General features: G+C 48.6%; 1 protein-coding gene across 2 annotated transcripts in view; it reads left to right on the forward strand.

Moving 5' to 3' along the window:
* The window catches only part of GANAB (glucosidase II alpha subunit), a 34763-nt gene extending 18681 nt beyond the window's left edge, over positions 1-16082 (forward strand). For both annotated transcript variants that reach the window (XM_082202107.1, XM_082202108.1), the window contains 13 exons: positions 636-762; positions 2032-2111; positions 2569-2712; positions 5299-5395; positions 6818-6919; positions 7726-7969; positions 8441-8505; positions 9134-9210; positions 10213-10287; positions 11090-11203; positions 12095-12207; positions 12870-12970; positions 14479-16082. In XM_082202107.1, coding sequence (XP_082058233.1) covers positions 636-762; positions 2032-2111; positions 2569-2712; positions 5299-5395; positions 6818-6919; positions 7726-7969; positions 8441-8505; positions 9134-9210; positions 10213-10287; positions 11090-11203; positions 12095-12207; positions 12870-12970; positions 14479-14588 — 1449 coding nt within the window. In that variant the 3' untranslated portion in view covers positions 14589-16082. The remainder of the gene's footprint in view (positions 1-635; positions 763-2031; positions 2112-2568; positions 2713-5298; positions 5396-6817; positions 6920-7725; positions 7970-8440; positions 8506-9133; positions 9211-10212; positions 10288-11089; positions 11204-12094; positions 12208-12869; positions 12971-14478) is intronic.
* The last annotated feature ends 1446 nt before the right edge of the window (positions 16083-17528 follow it).

Here is a 17528-nt window from a genome sequence, read left to right on the forward strand (position 1 = left end):
TGTGTTAGCAACTTAGAACTGACCTCCCTGGGGCACAAGCCTGGACAGGGTGTATGGAGGTCCTGGGCTACCCAGAAGACAAGACCCTCCTCTTGGCCTCTCTGGTGTGGTCCAAAGGAAAGCAGAGCAATACACTTGGCTGCAGGAGTTGCTGGAGGGAGGCATACAAGGCGTCATCCCACCGTTTTAGAGGCTCCACTCCGGATTTCTGTAGGGTTTCCTCCTTAGCCTTTTCTTCTCCCAAAGATATCCTGCAAGGCAGCGGAGAATAAGGATCAGAGTTTTCCTTCTCCTAGATGGGCTACCTTCCCAGGTGGACAAGCCCCACCTGCCCCTCACTTCCCTCTGCAGCACATGCAGAAACCACCTTATTGACCGTCGGACCCACTATTGGTATCACCTGCTCAATCCTCCGGAGCCTGTCTTTACCTGCAGGGGAAGTCCCTAGCTCATCCGAGGGTTTGCGACCCATCCACCTTCAGTGCCCTGCATAGCAGTCTCCCCTGTCACTTGCAAACCCAGAATAAACGACGCAGAGGAAGACAAACAATTCGAATTTGGTCTTTCTCAAGGCAGGGGGCGGTGCTCAGCCCAACTACTTTCATCCCTGACCCCTCTGGTTTTTCTCAACTCAGATGGTGAGCATTGTGGACCCGCACATCAAAGTGGACAGTGCTTATCGGATCCACAACGAGATTCGCTCCCGGGACTTTTATGTCAAGACGAAGGACGGCAGTGACTACGAGGGCTGGTGTTGGCCAGGTGAGGAAAGTGAATTCGGTTGATGAGGCAGGAGACTTGTTTTGCTGTGCTCCTGGCGTTTGGGGCCAGCACCGACTGGCAGTCATGTGGGTCGGCCCTCTTGAGTGCCATGAAAGGGCAGAGGATTCTCAGCTTTCATTATACATTATAGCAGTCATCAGAATTTCCCATGGGAAAAGCTGCAAAGATGATAGGAAATAAAATAAAGTTGGTTTACTTAAGGAAGCTGAGGGAACAACTAAATATTGTAAAATGAACAGCTATGCTTAGAGGCAAAGAAAGATTTAGAGAAGCTATAAATGGTTGGAGCCTAGTAACACAATATTTAAAGAAACCTAAAACTAGCAATCTCAGGAGAAGGAATACATCACAAGTGGCCCTCCTGATGTTGCTGAACTACAACTCCCATCATCCCTCACAGTTTGCCACACTGGCTGGGGCTGATGGGAGCTGGATCCAAAACCTTCTACAGGGCAGGCACCACATTGACTACCCCTGGAATAGATTGTATGCATTTTTTAATATAACTTACACACACACACCGAAATGTGGGTGGATTATGGCCAATATTTAATTTTGTAAATACCTTGTAAAGTACCTTGGTACTTGAACGGCTTGACTCCTGAACAAATCGGCTCCCGAACGCCACAAACCAAGAAGTAAGTGTTCCGGTTTGCGAACGTTTTTCGGAAGCTGAACATCCAACGCGGCTTCCACTTTAGTGCAGGAAGCTCCTGCAGCCAATCAGAAGCCACGCCTTGGTTTTCGAATGGTTTTGGGAGTCGAACCGACTCCCAGAATGGATTAAGTTCGAGAACCAAGGTGCCACTGTAACTGACTTCAGTGGCAATTTTAATATATATATTTATACTATATAATATTTAAGCTGTTAAGTAAATCTTAGGAGAAAGCAAACCACTCAGAAATATGCATACATCTACCAACGGTTCTATAACAACAATTTTACTGATTTGTGTTTCTTAATATATTGCACTATATTACTTGTTTATAGTGCACAATACATACTGTTTATCATTAATTTTATATACTGCTTGACTATAGAAAACCTCAATGAAAGCGGTTTACAGAAAAGAATAAAGCAGCAAGATTTGTAGTAGAAACAAACCATTTTTAAAAACCAGCAATAAACTAAAAAATAATATCATTTTATTCTGCTTAAAAAAGAAAAGAAAAGAACTATCATGTGTTGAATATTTGTTAAACCAAAGCGGCAGGGTCTGGCCTAACGCTTTGCTTCCTTTTTCCCAGGCTCAGCAGGCTACCCGGATTTCACCAACCCAGAGATGCGTTCCTGGTGGTCCAGCATGTTCGGCTACGACCACTATGAGGTAGGCAAGTGGTTTATCTCTTTAGCCAGGGCCTTTTCAACTCTGGCTCCGGCCTGGTGGAACGCTCTGCCTCATGAGACCAGGGCCCTGCAGGATCTGATTTCTTTCCGCAGGGCCTGTAAGAAAGAGTTGTTCCGCCCGGCCTTTGGCTTGGAGCCAATTTGATTCCCTCCCCCTCTTTCTTTTTCCTTTTCCTTTCTCCTCCTGCGATGAGGTTTCAATATGTTAATGCTGTATTTTAATTTTGTTTTTAAGTTGTTGTCATTCCATTTGTTTTTCTTATTGCTTGTTAGCCGCCCTGAGCCCGGCCTTGGCTGGGGAGGGCGGGGTATAAATAAAAATTATTATTATTATTATTATTATTATTATTATTAAGCAGGCTTCTCTTCAGTTTTGGGGCAGATAGCCCTTCTTGGGCCCTCCCCGTCAATTGGCTTTCCCTCTCCTTCGGCTTCAGGGCTCCATGGAAAACCTCTACACCTGGAACGACATGAACGAGCCCTCCGTCTTCAACGGCCCCGAAGTGACGATGCACAAGGACGCTGTGCACCAAGGGGGCTGGGAGCACCGTGACATTCACAACCTGTATGCATTCTACGTGGTGAGCGCTGCCTTCCTTTCCCACTCCCCCTTTCTGGGTCAAGAAAAGCTGAAGTCCACGACATGACCGGTCTGTTTACGAACGAAACAGCTTTTGCCAGCTTGCTCCCCTCCAGGGTGGCTGGGGTTGATGGGAACTGTAGTCCAAAGCATCTGTAGGGAACTGGGTTGGTGAAGGCTGGTTTGGAACATCTCTCTCGTCTGGTCTTCCAAGGAACTCAAGTGGGCTGGGAAGTAGATCAGGATCTGCAGGAAAGATCGCTGGAGGCTTGCGGACGTATTTCTTATTCCCATGGCCAGTGGTCAGGGTTGATGGGAATTGAAGTCTACCAGGCAGAGAGCCTTCCCGGTAGTGGCGCCCGCCCTGTAGAATGCCCTCCCATCAGATGTGAATAAAGATCTATCTGACTTTTAGAAGACATCTGATGGCAGCCCTGTTTAGGGAAGCTTTTAACATTTGATGAATCATTGTATTTTAATATTCTGCTGAAAGCCACCCATAGTGGCTGGGGAAGCCCAGCCAGTTGGGCGGGGTATAAATAAATAAATAAATTGTTATTATTAGGGTGGGTAGGGGGTGGGACAGGCTTCTCATCCCTGGATCAGTGTGGCGTAGTGATTACAGTGTCAGACTAGGACCTGGGAGACCTCTTAATCCCCACTCAGCTGTGAAGCTCTTGGTCAACCTTGGGCCAGACACTGTCTCTCAGCCTGACCTACCTCAGAGAGTGTTGTGAAGACAAAATGGGGAGGAGAACTATGGATGTCACTTTGATCTCCTAGAAGGATAGGTGGGACAGTGAATGAATGAGGTCACCTAGTATGCTTTGTGGCTGAGGGAGAGTCAATCCTAGGTCTCTCTGGTCTAAGTCCTAACTGCTAGAGCACATTTGAGGAAACTAAGCAGGCATGAATCTGATAAGTACAGTGGTGCCCCGCAAGACGAATGCCTCGCAAGACGGAAAACTCGCTAGACGAAAGAGTTTTCCGTTTTGGAGGTGCTTTGCAAAACGAATCTCCTATGGGCTTGCTTCGCAAGACGACAATGTCTTGCGAGTTCCTGCTGTTTTTCCCCCCTCCCCCCCTTTTTCTAAGCCGCTAAGCCGCTTATCAGCTGATCCGATCAGCAGATAAGCCGCTAAAAGCCGCTAATAGCGCTAATCCTCTAATCCATCAATGGGCTTGCTTCGCAAGATGAAAAAACCGCTAGACAAAGAGAATCACAGAACGGATTCTTTTCGTCTTGCGAGGCACCACTGTACTCTGGATGGGAGACAGGCAAATCATAACTTCTAAAATTTAAGAGTTGGATAAATGATAACCCATTAGGTTGTTGCATTCCCCACACAGATTGGTGTAATTCCTCTTCTACATAAAAACGATTGATTACAGTTCTGCACACTTTTGTTAGTCATGAGGAGAGGCAAGGCGGTGAGCCAGACTTCTCAGATTTCAACAGCCCCGTGCAGGAATCCAAGCATGTATAGCCATGAGGGCTAGAAGCTTGCTTTGGATGGATGGTGGCTAACAGATTGAGATTGAATCCTGACAAGACAGAAGTACTGTTCTTGGGGGACAGGAGGCGGGCAGGTGTGGAGGATTCCCTGGTCCTGAATGGGGTAACTGTGCCCCTGAAGGACCAGGTGCGCAGCGTGGGAGTCATTTTGGACTCACAGCTGTCCATGGAGGGACAGGTCAAATCCGTGTCCAGGGCAGCTAATTACCAGCTCCATCTGGTACGCAGGCTGAGACCCTATCTGCCTGCAGACTGCCTCACCAGAGTGGTGCATGCTCTGGTTATCTCCCGCTTGGACTACTGCAATGCACTCTACGTGGGGCTACTTTTGAAGGTGACCCGGAAACTAATCCAGAACGCGGCAGCTAGACTGGTGACTGGGAGCGGCCGCCGAGACCACATAACACCGGTCTTAAAAGACCTACATTGGCTCCCAATACGTTTCCGAGCACAATTCAAAGTGTTGGTGCTGACCTTTAAAGCCCTAAACGGCCGTGGTCCTGTATACCTGAAGGAGTATCTCCACCCCCATTGTTCAGCCCAGACACTGAGGTCCAGCGCCGAGGGCCTTCTCGGTAGTGGTGCCCTGCCTGTGGAACGCCCTCCCACCAGATGTCAAGGAGAACAACAATTACCAGACTTTTAGAAGACATCTGAAGGCAGCCCTGTTTAGGGAAGCTTTTAATGTTTGATGTATTAGAGTATTTTAATATATTTTTTTGGAAGCCGCCCAGAGTGGCTGGGGAAGCCCAGCCAGATGGGCGGGGCACAAATAATAAATTATTTATTTATTTATTAAATCCACAAAGCAGAATTCTGCATCTAGAACCACATTCTGCACTTGGTCCTGCGTTCCATCAGAATCTTTATATATATATATATATATGTGTGTGTGTGTGTGTGTGTGTGTGTGTGTGTGTGTGTGTGTGTGTGTGTTTGTGTGTGTACCATATTCTGTTTGATGAGGGAGGCATGGGCTGCAAGGTTTCTGGGCTTGGTTTTGGGTGTTAAGTTTGATCACGGTTTGAAGTGTCTCCATAACCACTTCTTTTTTTCCCCCACTGCCGGCAGCAAATGGCAACAGCGGAGGGGCAGGTGAAGCGGTCGGGAGGCTTGGAGCGTCCGTTTGTGTTGACTCGCGGCTTCTTTGCGGGCTCACAACGCTACGGTTAGTGGTGCATGAGGTGGGAGGAGGGAAGAGCCATTGCTCAGTGACAGGGCACCCGTTTTGCATGCAGAAGGTCCCAGGTTCGGTCCCCCGTGGCATCTCCAGGTTGGGCTGGGAAAGACGCCCCACCTGAAACCTTGGAGAGCTGCTTCCAGCCATTGGAGACTGTCCTGAGCTACCTGGACTGACGGACTCGCCCTGTACAATATGGCTTGCTGTGCAGCAGACCTGCAGGAAGAAAGCCGGGACATATTTGACAAATAAATAAGACAGAGAATCAGAGAACTGTAGAGTTGGAAGGGACCTTGAGGGTCATCTGGTACAACCCCCTCTAGTGCAGGAATATTTTGCTTGAACTCACGACCCAGCTGTCAAGGTAGTTTACAGCTGGTAGGTCGAACTGCTAGGTTGGCAGGAGCAGGGACCGAGCAACGGGAGCTCACCCCGTCGCGGGGATTCGAACCACCGACCTTCTGATCGGCAAGTCCTAGGCTCTGTGGTTTAACCCACAGCGCCACCCGCGTCCCAGCTGTCAAGGTAGTTTAAAGAACATGGCACAACATTAAAATAAAAAAGAACCAGTTTGCCATGTAAACTCTGCCGCAGGTAAAGGTAAAGGGACCCCTGACCATTAGGTCCAGTCGTGGCCGACTCTGGGGTTGCGGTGCTCATCTCGCTTTATTGGCCGAGGGAGCCGGCGTACAGCTTCCAGGTCATGTGGCCAGCATGACTAAGCCTCTTCTGGTGAACCAGAGCAGCGCACTGAAACGCCGTTTACCTTCCCACCGGAGCGGTACCTATTTATCTACTTGCACTTTGACGTGCTTTCGAACTGCTAGGTTAGCAGGAGCAGGTACCGAGCAACGGGAGCTCACCATGTCGCGGGGATTCGAACCACCGACCTTCTGATCGGCAAGTCCTAGGCTCTGTGGTTTAACCCACAGCGCCACCTGCGTCCCAGCTGTCAAGGTAGTTTAAAGAACATGGCACAACATTAAAATAAAAAAGAACCAGTGTGCCATGTAAACTCTGCTGCAGAGGTTATACCAATTCAGTAAAGACTATTAAGCTGAAAGCTCCTTAAGGAGCCTGGGGTGTGTCTGGAGGGGCAGGCATGCAGACTGTAGGCAGGCTTCCAAGGCAGAGCTGAGGACACCTTTGACCTTCCAAATGTCGTTGGTCCCCAACTCCCATCAGCCCCTGCCAGTATGGCCTGCGGTGAGGGGTGATGCGAGTCCAGCAGGTTAGGGTCACAGGTTAGCCTCTTGTGTGCTAAAGGCTGTCATCAAGGAATCGACAAAGCAGGCCTTCCAGGGGAGGGAGTTTCAGAGCCTAGGTGAGGCCGCAGGAAAGTGGCAGGTTAAGAGATGATCTGTGCACAGGTTGTTCACTATTGCACCTTCTTGTTGTCTCCCTCTGTAGGGGCTGTGTGGACAGGTGACAACGCAGCGGAGTGGGACCACTTAAAGATCTCCATCCCCATGTGTTTAAGCCTGGCTCTTGTGGGCATCTCTTTCTGCGGAGGTAAACCCTGCCGGGTTCAGATAACCCGTGTTGAAGAAGTTGGTCCGTGGCTTAGTCATTGTTAATATGGCTTCTGAATGCTCTAGACATTTGGCCTACTTACCATGTAACACTAAACTGTGGTTTAATTCTTCATGGATGAGCCTCCATAAGTCTGCGGGAAGCATCAGACTCCTTCACGCCCCCATCTCCTCCCCCTACACAGCGAGGAAGAGGACATACACCGAGTTAGAATCTCAGCTTGGTGTTGCATACAAACCGGGAGTCATGCTTTACAGGAAACAATGGTTAGTAGCTGAACAAGCCAAATGGTTTGCTGGAAACCGCGACCTGAAAATTGTACAAGCTACTAAGCTGAGCTTCATTAGAAGTGAAACTGAATTCAGCAGAAGTCATCTTTCCAGCTGCACAGGAGGAGGGGGGGTTACATGAGGCCAACATTTGGTTCGCTGTCACGGGAGGCTCATCCATGCGCTTTAATGTTACTTGTGGACACAACCATTTCTTGAGATTCTTAAGACCAGAGGTGGGGAGCCTCGGCTGAATTCAGCCCTCATGACTCTCCCCAGGCCACACCCCTTACTTTGCTTTGCATCCTGCTTGAGTTTTTGCTTTGGTCAGATGTGTCCAACTTGTGATAGGCTTCCAAGTTCCCCATCTCTGCCTTAACCATCCTGGCTCTTGTTGGCTTGTTAGAAGCAGAGTGCTGGACTACTTTGACCCTTGGTTCCAGCTGAACTGAGCTGCTCTTGGATTCTTAAAGGATACTAAAAGTCTCGATCTTTCTCCTGCCTTCCCTCCTCCAGCCGACGTGGGTGGCTTCTTCAAAAACCCCGAGCCGGAGCTGCTGGTGCGCTGGTACCAAGCGGGAGCCTACCAGCCCTTCTTCCGAGCGCATGCCCACATGGACACCACCCGCCGGGAGCCCTGGCTCTTTGGCGATGAGAACAAGGCCCTGATCCGGGACGCTGTTCGCCAGCGCTATGCCCTCCTGCCCTTTTGGTACACCCTCTTCTACCACAGCTACCGTACTGGCCAGCCTGTCATGAGGTGAGCGAAATGGTGTGAGGGGGGTCTCTCCATTTTAGGAAAGGGTGACTTCAGCTACCTGCACGTAGACTGGCTATATAGGTAGGTGGTCCAGTCTCAGCAGAGGTGCTGTTACACAAAGCAGGGGCAGCAACCCTGAAAGCCCTGCTCCAGGTTACTAGCTGTGGAACAGCTGCTCCACCTCCAGAGACCTCTGCCTGAAAGGAATGGGAACTTTGAGCAATGGAAAGCTGAAAGCAGACCTCAGAAACTGCATGAAATCTAAACTGAGTGATGCCTGAAGCCCTAGATTCTTTTTCAGATTTCTAGCCAGCTGCAAACCAGGGTTTATCCGTTCACACATTGCACCAAACCAGTAGTTACGTTTCCTCAAGTCTGGCTTGGTGTGTGAAATCAACTGCTATGGCAGATGGTGCTTTCCCTACTGCTGTGTCTCTACTGCTATCACAACTCTGTTTTCCCCCTCCACAGACCTCTTTGGGTGGAATATCCCCAGGACGCTACAACATATGCCATTGATGACCAGTATCTGCTTGGTGAGTGTGGTGAATCCCAGGGTTGATTTTGCTTCACTTCCTGTTCTCTGGCAAGAATCTTTACATTTTAACGTCCAACAGCCATTTTGGTTCTTGAGCATTTCAACTGAGAAGTTAGGGGCACACTTCCCTGAGTTATCTTTTCTGTGATCACCAGGTTCTATACGTTTTTGTACCATGGGGATATTTGCAGGCTCTGCAAAGTTTTCTGTATCCTAGCTGCTGCCAGCAGCCATCTTACCTATTCTTGAGATTATAAGCATTGACTTTTTCCAAGTTTTCACAATTGTTACAATTGTGTTAATATATATTAAAAAATAATATAGTAAAGGCCAGCAGCTCAAAAAGGGGATTAGACAAAATATTGGAGGATAAGGCTGTCAGTGGCTCTATTTTGCCTGTAGTATCATAAGCAGAATACCAGTTGCTGTTTTGCTCAGGTCCTGTTGTGGGCTTCTCTTTGGCATCTGGTGGGCCACTGTGGGAACAGAATAATGGACTAGATGGTCCTTGGATCTGATCCAACAGGTCTCCTCTAATGTTTCTAATTCAGAGGCAGATTACAAGAGGAGCAGTTAATGCAAGTTTCTAGATCTCATGCACTTAATCTGTTTTCTTCCCTTTGCAGGCGATGCCTTGCTGGTTCACCCAGTCACGGCACAGGGGGCCCGAGGCGTGCAGGTCTACTTGCCTGGCAAAGGAGAGGTAAGTGAGGCTGGCAGAGCGGAAATGAGGCGTGATGGGGTGGGAGAAGGAGAGTCGGCGCTCCTTTGTCAGAGTGTATAGCATAGAGAGTGAGCAACTCTGGCAGTTCCTTGGCGTTACCTGTGTCCAGTGCTAAGGAAATGAAGGCTGCGATACCCAGAGGGAGAAAGAGGAGACAGAGAAGGGGTGGCAAAGGGAGAGAGAAAGTAAAGGGGATGGCAGAGAGACAGACATAGGCAGAAGGGGTGGTCTTGCCCACTTTAGGCTCTAGACCTATCTACTTCTGGCATGGGGCCCCACATATTGACTATGAGGGGCTGCAGCCCCCAACAGAAGAAAGAACTAGATCGGCCAGCCCTGTTTTAAATTAACCCTGACGCTCCCCAGCACTCCCAGGATTCTGTTTGGAGTTTGGAGTGACAAGTCCTGTGGATGTCCATAGTCCTCTCTAACCATAGCTGTCAACCGTCCCTTATTTGGCGGGAAACTCCCTTATCCCAGCACCGTGTCCCGCTGCTGTCCCTTATTGATGATGTCCCTTAAATTTCCCGGGTTTCAAAGGAAGCAGCTCCTCTCCCTCCCTCCCTGCCGGCCAGGGAGGAGGGAGGCTCCAACTGTGTTCTTGGCTGCGTTGCTCACCCAATAAGGAGTCTAAGAATGACTGGGGGGTGGAGCTTGCATGCCTTGTGCCGATCAAATTGGCAGCGTTGCCTGGGAACTCGCCTTTGCTCAGCGTTCCCAGCGGAGAGGTAACGATGGTTTTCCTTGCTGCATCCCCTTTGTTGGGTTGCTGCGCTGTGGGAACCACCGCTTGAGGCTTCGTTTGGCTGCTGGCTGGGCTTTCTGCCTTTGGCTCGGAGGGGCTCAGAAGTTGAACATACCTGTGCCTGGAAAATCCCTTATTTTGGCTGCTGATCCCTTATTTTCGAGGCTGCTGGTCCCTTATTTTCAAATCTGTAAGTTGACAGCTATGTCTCTAACATGCCTTTTTCCACTATGCAGGTTTGGTATGATGTCCACACTCACCAGAAACTTCATGCGCCCCAAACCCATTATTTAGCAGTCACCATGAGCAGCGTAAGTCGAAAGGGGGGAGAGGGTTGATGAGGGGGCAGTTCCTGGAGGGAGAAACAGAACCAAGACAGGGCATGGAAGCCACTGGAGGCTTTTGTCTCTCACCCACCCCCCTTGGAACCACCACTTAGGATTGTATATTTGAATTCCATTCATGAATCTCTTTTTACGAAACCTCTCGAAGCCATAAGCAATAGTGGGTTGCCACAAGCTGTGTTGTACTCAGCGTAGACTCACTAAAATTAATGGACCTCAGTGAGTTTCCTCTGAGTAGGACTAGCAATGGCTTGCAACTCAGTAACACCAATATTTTTTTAAAAAACAACAACAACACCAGTTTTATATACAGTCGTACCTTGGAAGTCGAATGGAATCCGTTCCGGAAGTCCGTTCGACTTCCAAAACATTCAGAAACCAAAGCACGGCTTCTGATTGGCTACAGGAGCTTCCTGCAGGAAGCCCCGTCGGACATTTGGGTTCCAAGAACATTTGCAAACTGAAAGGCTCACTTCCGGGTTTGAAGTGTTGTAAAAAAAGCACCAAAAAGACAATAAAGACATTTCTATACCACCTTAAGACCACAGAGTGGTTTACAATATAGTAACATAGCATCATATCACTATTCTGCAAAAAAGTAAACCAGGTGGATAGCAATCAGTAGTACAGTACATAATTATTCCTAATACACAACACTGTACTTGTTTATACAGAATAGTATAGAATATATCATGAACAATGCAGAACAGTGTCAACACAGTAGCAAACTCTACAACTTAACCCCCTGATCCTCCACGCTTCTCTGCAGATTCCTGTGTACCAGCGCGGTGGCAGCATCGTGGCTCGGAAGGAGCGGGTCCGGCGATCTTCGGACTGCATGTACAATGACCCTTACACCCTCTACGTGGCCTTGGGCCCCCAGGTGAGGTGGGAAGGAGCAAAGAGGGACAGGGCTGTGGGAGAGATGCTCTACAACAGGCTTTCCCAAACTTGGGTCTGCAGTTGTATTTGGACTACAACTCCCATCATCCCTATCTAGCAGGCCCTTGTGCATTTCTGCCTTGCTGGGATGCATCCTTGAATTTTCATTTCCTGGAAGGAGGAAGGAAGCAGTGTGTGTAGGGAACTAGTCTACAGTGCTATACTTTACCAGCTTTGCCTCTGGCTCCACCCACCACTGGTATGTGGCGCCCAGAAGGGAATGGGGCTCCTCAGGCTGCAGAGGTTTAAAGGTATAGGTAAAGGGACCCCTGACCATTAGGTCCAGTCGTGCCCGACTCTGGGGTTGCAGCGCTCATCTCGCTTTATTGGCCAAGGGAGCCGGCGTACAGTTTCCAGATCATGTGGCCAGCATGACTAAGCCGCTTCTGGTGAACCAGAGCAGCGCACAAAAAGGCCGCTTACCTTCCCGCTGGAGCGGTACCTATTTATCTACTTGCACCTATTTATCTAGGTGCTTTCAAACTGCTAGGTTGGCAGGAGCAGGGACCAAGCAATGGGAGCTCACCCCGTCGCGGGGATTCGAACCGCCGACCTTCTGATTGGCAAGTCTTAGGCTCGGTGGTTTAACCCACATCACCACCCGCGTCCCCTGCAGGGGTTTACCCATCACTTAAATCCATTCCACACAACTGCCCTGATGGGGAGAGAATGAAAAATCGGGGAGAGTGGTAGCAGCAATGAAGAGGAAGAGGCTGCACAGAGAGTGTCTTGACCATGGTAGCTCCACTCTCTCCCAGAACCCGCCTGGTGCAGGATTTAAACTAGCAGGACCTCCGCACTTTCTGTGTCAACACCCCCCTCCCTTTTACAGGGCACAGCGCAAGGAGAGCTTTTCGTTGACGACGGGCACACATTCAACTTTGAGACAAAGGGGCAGTACCTCCATCGCCGCTTCAGTTTCTCCGGCAACACGTTGACGGCAAGGTACTGGGGTTCCCTCCTCTTTCCCACAAAATCCCCACCCCAGACCATCTATCCTGCCTGGTTGGTGCTGGTACTTCTGACTGAGGTGGTCGTCCTGTGATTGCACTTCAGGCTGCAGGTGGGGCAGTTGCAGAATTAAAGGCTCCTCTCCCCACTCACGGAAAGTTAACGTGCCAGGGAAGAGCAGTCCTGCCCAGCCCTGACATGCTAGGTTTCTACAGGCAAGGATTTTTTTTCTGTAACTGGTGGCCATTCAACCACCAACACCTCCACCTAAAGTTTGGAACAGTACAGCCCAGACATCAAGGGTCTGACCACCTTTGTAATACAAAGACCAGAACTGCCTATTTTAATGTAGTTTCAGAATTATTTAATTGATGCTTCTGGGACGGTTATTTGCTGATGCTGTTTTTGATAATGTTTTATGTGCGGCGGTTGTTTTAGCATTTTAATGTCATCATTTTGTTATTCAGCTGTGTAAATCTTATATTGCTTTATTGTAACCTGCCTTGCTTTATTGTAAGTTGGGTGAAAATGTTATGTTTTGAGGGTGGGATTTAGGTGCCACCTTCGTTGCCTTTTCAGTGGAGTTTGAGACTACAGTATCACTTCCCTGCCCTCTAACCCCGCTTTCCCTGCCTTTGTTTTCTCCTGTCCTCCAGCTCTGCAGACCCGAAGGGCAGCTTTGAAACTCCAGCTTGGATTGAACGGGTGGTGATCCTGGGAGCCGGGAAGCCAGCAGCAGTGTTCCTCAAACAGAACAGTGAGTGGTTGGAAAGGTCCTGGGCTCCATCCACTGGCATCTCCATGGTTTTTTTGGAGGACGGTAGCTGAGTGGAAAAACACATGTTTAACACGGAGAAGGCCCAAAAATGCATGTTTCAAAGTCCCTCCAAACTTTGAGATCCCCATATCTCCAAGCCTCTCACAATCCACTACATGCATTTAAGTACTACATGGAGCTCAGTTTGGACTGTGGAAAAGGGACGTTTTGGTTGGAAGGAGGTAAAAGCATTATTAAATTGGAGACCACACGTGTGAAAAGAAAACATGAAGAAAAACAGTGGAAGGGACATGGAAGGGATTTAAGAGCCTCGGATATCACCAGGTTAATGTGCTAGCTTAATGGGATAAATGGACTGACAAACCCAGGACCTGGGGGAAGGGACGTTGGATGAAGACTTTTTTTTTTTATTAGGACTATTTTATATAATTGATGAACACTAGAAGGATGCATGAAATGAAATTGCTTGGCTCTGGTATAAAAGTTTAAGGGATTAGAAAAGAATATAACGGTTAAGAGAAGTTATTAAAAATAAGATTTAGGTTAAGGTTTTTTATAAGACAATGAGGAGAATAGAGTAAGGTAATGTAATGAAAGATTAGAATAGGGTAAAAACTTGATGGTAAGTATTTGCTGAACTAACAAATTGAACTGGAATACAAAAAAGGGAGGGATGAGGAGGTCTGGGGAAATAAGTATATGAAGATACGTTATGAAAATTAATGTGTTTTTAATTGTTTTTATTTTCTATGTTTTTTGTTTTTTCTTTTTTCATTTGTTTTGGTATAATTTGGAAACTTTAATAAAATATCTTTTAAAAAAAAAAAACCATGGAGAAGGCCCAGGCTCGGTCCTGGGTGCCTCCAGTTATAGAAGGAAGTAGGAATCCACGTGATGAGGGAAAGCTCCCCTCTGCCTTAGGAACCTGGGCAGGTTAGAGAAATTGTGCCTCATTTCAGTAAGCTGAAATACGATCATCTGAGCTGGGTCATCGTGGGGCTTTCTTAGGCGGAAAAGGAGGGGGCCAACATCTGCTGGGAGAGGTTGTTGTGGCAGGCAGTGAATACCCCCCAACAGCAAAAAAAAATAATGCTTCCCCCTGCTATCCATAAAACTCGGGCAACAGTTTCCTCTGAACTGAACTATGGTGTTTTGTCTGTGTGCACTGTGAGAATTTTGGGAATGGGAAAAGCGGCGTATTAATTTTAATCTAATCTACGGAGCACTTTCAGCTAAGATTTACAGCGATGGGGGAATCTTTGGCCCTCCAGATGTTGCTGAACTACAACTCCCAGAATCCCTGCTCATTGGCCCTGTTGGCTGAGGCTGATGGGAGCTGTAGTTCAGCAACACCTGGAGGGTCACAGGTTCCCCATCCTTGAGCTAAACCCGACTTCAAACTGTTCTCTATTGGGAAAGGACGGTACTTCTTTTTCTCAGCTGTGCTCACCTCATCTCTCTTTCTCTCTCCCCCCCAATCCTAAAAGATGTTGCAGAATCTCGCCTGGATTTCACACACGAAGCTGAAACGTCCGTCTTAACCATCCGGAAACCTGCAGTCAACATTGGGGCAGACTGGAGCATTTCCCTGCGATAATGCCACGAGCTGGGCGGGAGGGTGGGCGGGCAGAGGGGTTCAGCTGGACAAGAGGGCTAAGGAAACACTCAAGCAGTGTTGGGGAGTTCTGGGGTGCCTCCCCTTTCACGGTCATGTGGGAAGGGAAAGCTAGGTGCTCCCCACCCTGCAGGGGCTCAAGTCCAAGATCCTGTACCACTCAGGCATGTCTTGGGAGGGGGCGGGGGCGACGATCGCTTCCACCCCTTCCCCTCCGATCCTGGCTTGGACTCTTTCTTTCCCCCTGCGTGTGGTTCCATAGATTAACTTTAGCAATATTTGCTGTAGAATGAAGAATCTCTGGGTTGGAGTTGGTTGAGACACTCGTTTCCCCTCTGCCGGGGGTGGTGGCCAGGAAAGATCTCTTCCCTTCCCACGCCACCCCACTCCCTGGAGTTGCAATGTTGGGACCAACCATTTTGAGGGGCTGGGCCTTTCCAGAGGGGAGGGAGAATTGATTTGGTCTCCTCCGTTTCCCATCCATCTCCACTTCCCTCTTCATCTCTCTCCTGCCCAACCAATTCCTGGCTCCAGTTACTGACCACAAAACGAGTGACCTTGGCAGGGGTTGCCTTTTAACCTTTTCCCTGCCAACAGGTGAATGTATGGAGAACTCCCTCTTTCGTTGTTCCCTGCCCCATGCCGCCATTCGCCACAAACAACAGGGCAACATGTACAGCTAGCTCACTTGTGGGAAACCTTTGGCCCTTGAGACATTGCTGAACTACAGCTCCCATCATCCCTGGTCACTGGTCATGCTATGGCTGATGGAAGTTGTAGTTCAGCAGCATCAGGTTCCTCACACCTGAACTAGGTTGTGGCCATTCTCTTCCCACGCTCTCTTTTACCCACCAGTCCCAATACTTTCTTATTTCTCCCCCCCCCAAAAAAAAACCCCTTAGTACTGTGAGTGAGAAGGGATTTCTATTTCTTTCCGGAGTGGGGATGGGGGTTATCTTGGTGTCAGTGAATCACTGGCACTTCTATTTATATAATTTCTTGGGGGAGGGTAGATGAGACAGATCATGTGAAGGGAAAGGGGAGGCATGCTGCGGTTTGGTTAGAAAACCAGGCCCTGGGTTATGAGAGCAAGCCAAAGCGAATGTGGAGCGGGGGGGTTGTCCTGCACAGAAATCTGGAAAGGAAAAAACAAGAGTGACAGGTGGCTGGGGAAAGAAGCTGCTAAGAAATCAGGCCCCTTTCCTGCCAGAAAGTGAGGAGAGGGGCCCATCCTCCTTGGGGTGGAGTAGGACGGGCAGGATTTTTTCTTTTTTACTCTTCTCGCTATGCCTTCCATCTCTCCCGCTCCTGCTTCCAGCTATCACTGCTCCTGCCCCCTCTCAGGCTAGGCTGCCTGGCTTGCGTTTGGCCTTGGCCGTCTTGTGTGTGTACGTGGATTAACATTCCTGGTCCTGGCTGGTTCTCCCTCGTGCATTTGCAGGCAAAAGGCCCAGAGCGAGTCTTTTTTCTTTTCTTTTTTAAAAAATGGTCAAAATCCCTTCTTTAACACACACACACACACACACACACACACACACACACACACTTCCTCTCCTCCCATGCTTTCTTGATTGTGATTTCATCTGCAGGTATAAAGCTTTCACTGACTGGGTGTTTTGATAAAAGATGGACAATAAAAAAAACCCATTAAAAATAAGCATTTTTGGTTTTTTTCTTCTTTTGATAGCTGCCATAGATTACGCATGACAATGTCAGAGGCGCCTGTTTTGCTGCATGGATGCATAGTGTATTCAAGTCAGGAGTTCATGAGAGCAAAGAAAAACCTCATAATAGTAGCACATATAAAACTTTTAAAAAAGGAATACAGTGGTACCTCGGGTTAAGTACTTAATTCGTTCTGGAGGTCTGTTCTTAACCTGAAACTGTTCTTAACCTGAAGCACCATTTTGGCTAACGGGGCCTCCCGCTGCCACTGCGCCTCCGCTGCACGATTTCTGTTCTCATCCTGAAGCAAAGTTCTTAACCCGAGGTAATATTTCTGGGTTAGCGGAGTCTGTAACCTGAAGCGTATGTAACCCGAGGCACCACTGTATTGAGCTGTGTTTGGATTTCCTCCCCTTTTCGAGGGTAGTGGCCGGGAAACTGGCCATTTGGACCAGTTTCTTATAGCAGGGAAGGAAACATGGCGCACTTTCAGATGTTATTGGACTCCAAACTCCCATAATTCCTGGCACCTAGGAAGCTGCCCTTGCATCCAAGCCATTTTAGACCATCTAGGCCAGTATTGCATATCCTGGCTTTCAGCAGGGTCTCAGCCATGCCTGGAGATGCCAGATTCTCTGTCACTGAGCTACATCTCTTCTGTTCACCATGCTAGGTGGGGCTGATGGGAGTGGAGTCCAGCATGTAGAGGCTCACATGTTCCCTGCGTTTGACCATGTGGGATAAGTTAAAGCTATGGTTTTCCCAGTAGTGATGTATGACAGTGAGAGCTGGACCATAAAGAAGGCTGATCGCCAAAGAATTGATGCTTTTGAATTATGGTGCTGGAGGAGACTCTTGAGAGTCCCATGGACTGCAAGAAGATCAAACTGATTCATTCTGAAGGAAATCAGCCCTGAGTGCTCACTGGAAGGACAGATCCTGAAGCTGAGGCTCCAATACTTTGGCCACCTCATGAGAAGAGAAGACTCCCTGGAAAAGACCCTGATATTGGGAAAGATTGAGGGCACAAGGAGAAGGGGACAACAGAGGACGAGATGGTTGGACAGTGTTCTTTAAGCTACCAACATGAGTTTGACCAAACTGCGGGAGGCAGTGGAAGACAGGAGTGCCTGGCGTGCTCTGGTCCATGGGGTCACGAAGAGTCAGACACGACTAAACAACTGGCTACAATTCCTCTTCCATAGAACCTTGTTTTCTCTGTTGAATTTGCGTGGGCAAAGTCTGCACTCAGTGGTC

Source organism: Podarcis vaucheri (genome assembly GCF_965113315.1).
Source record: "Podarcis vaucheri genome assembly, chromosome: 16".
Classification (NCBI taxonomy): domain Eukaryota; kingdom Metazoa; phylum Chordata; class Lepidosauria; order Squamata; family Lacertidae; genus Podarcis; species Podarcis vaucheri.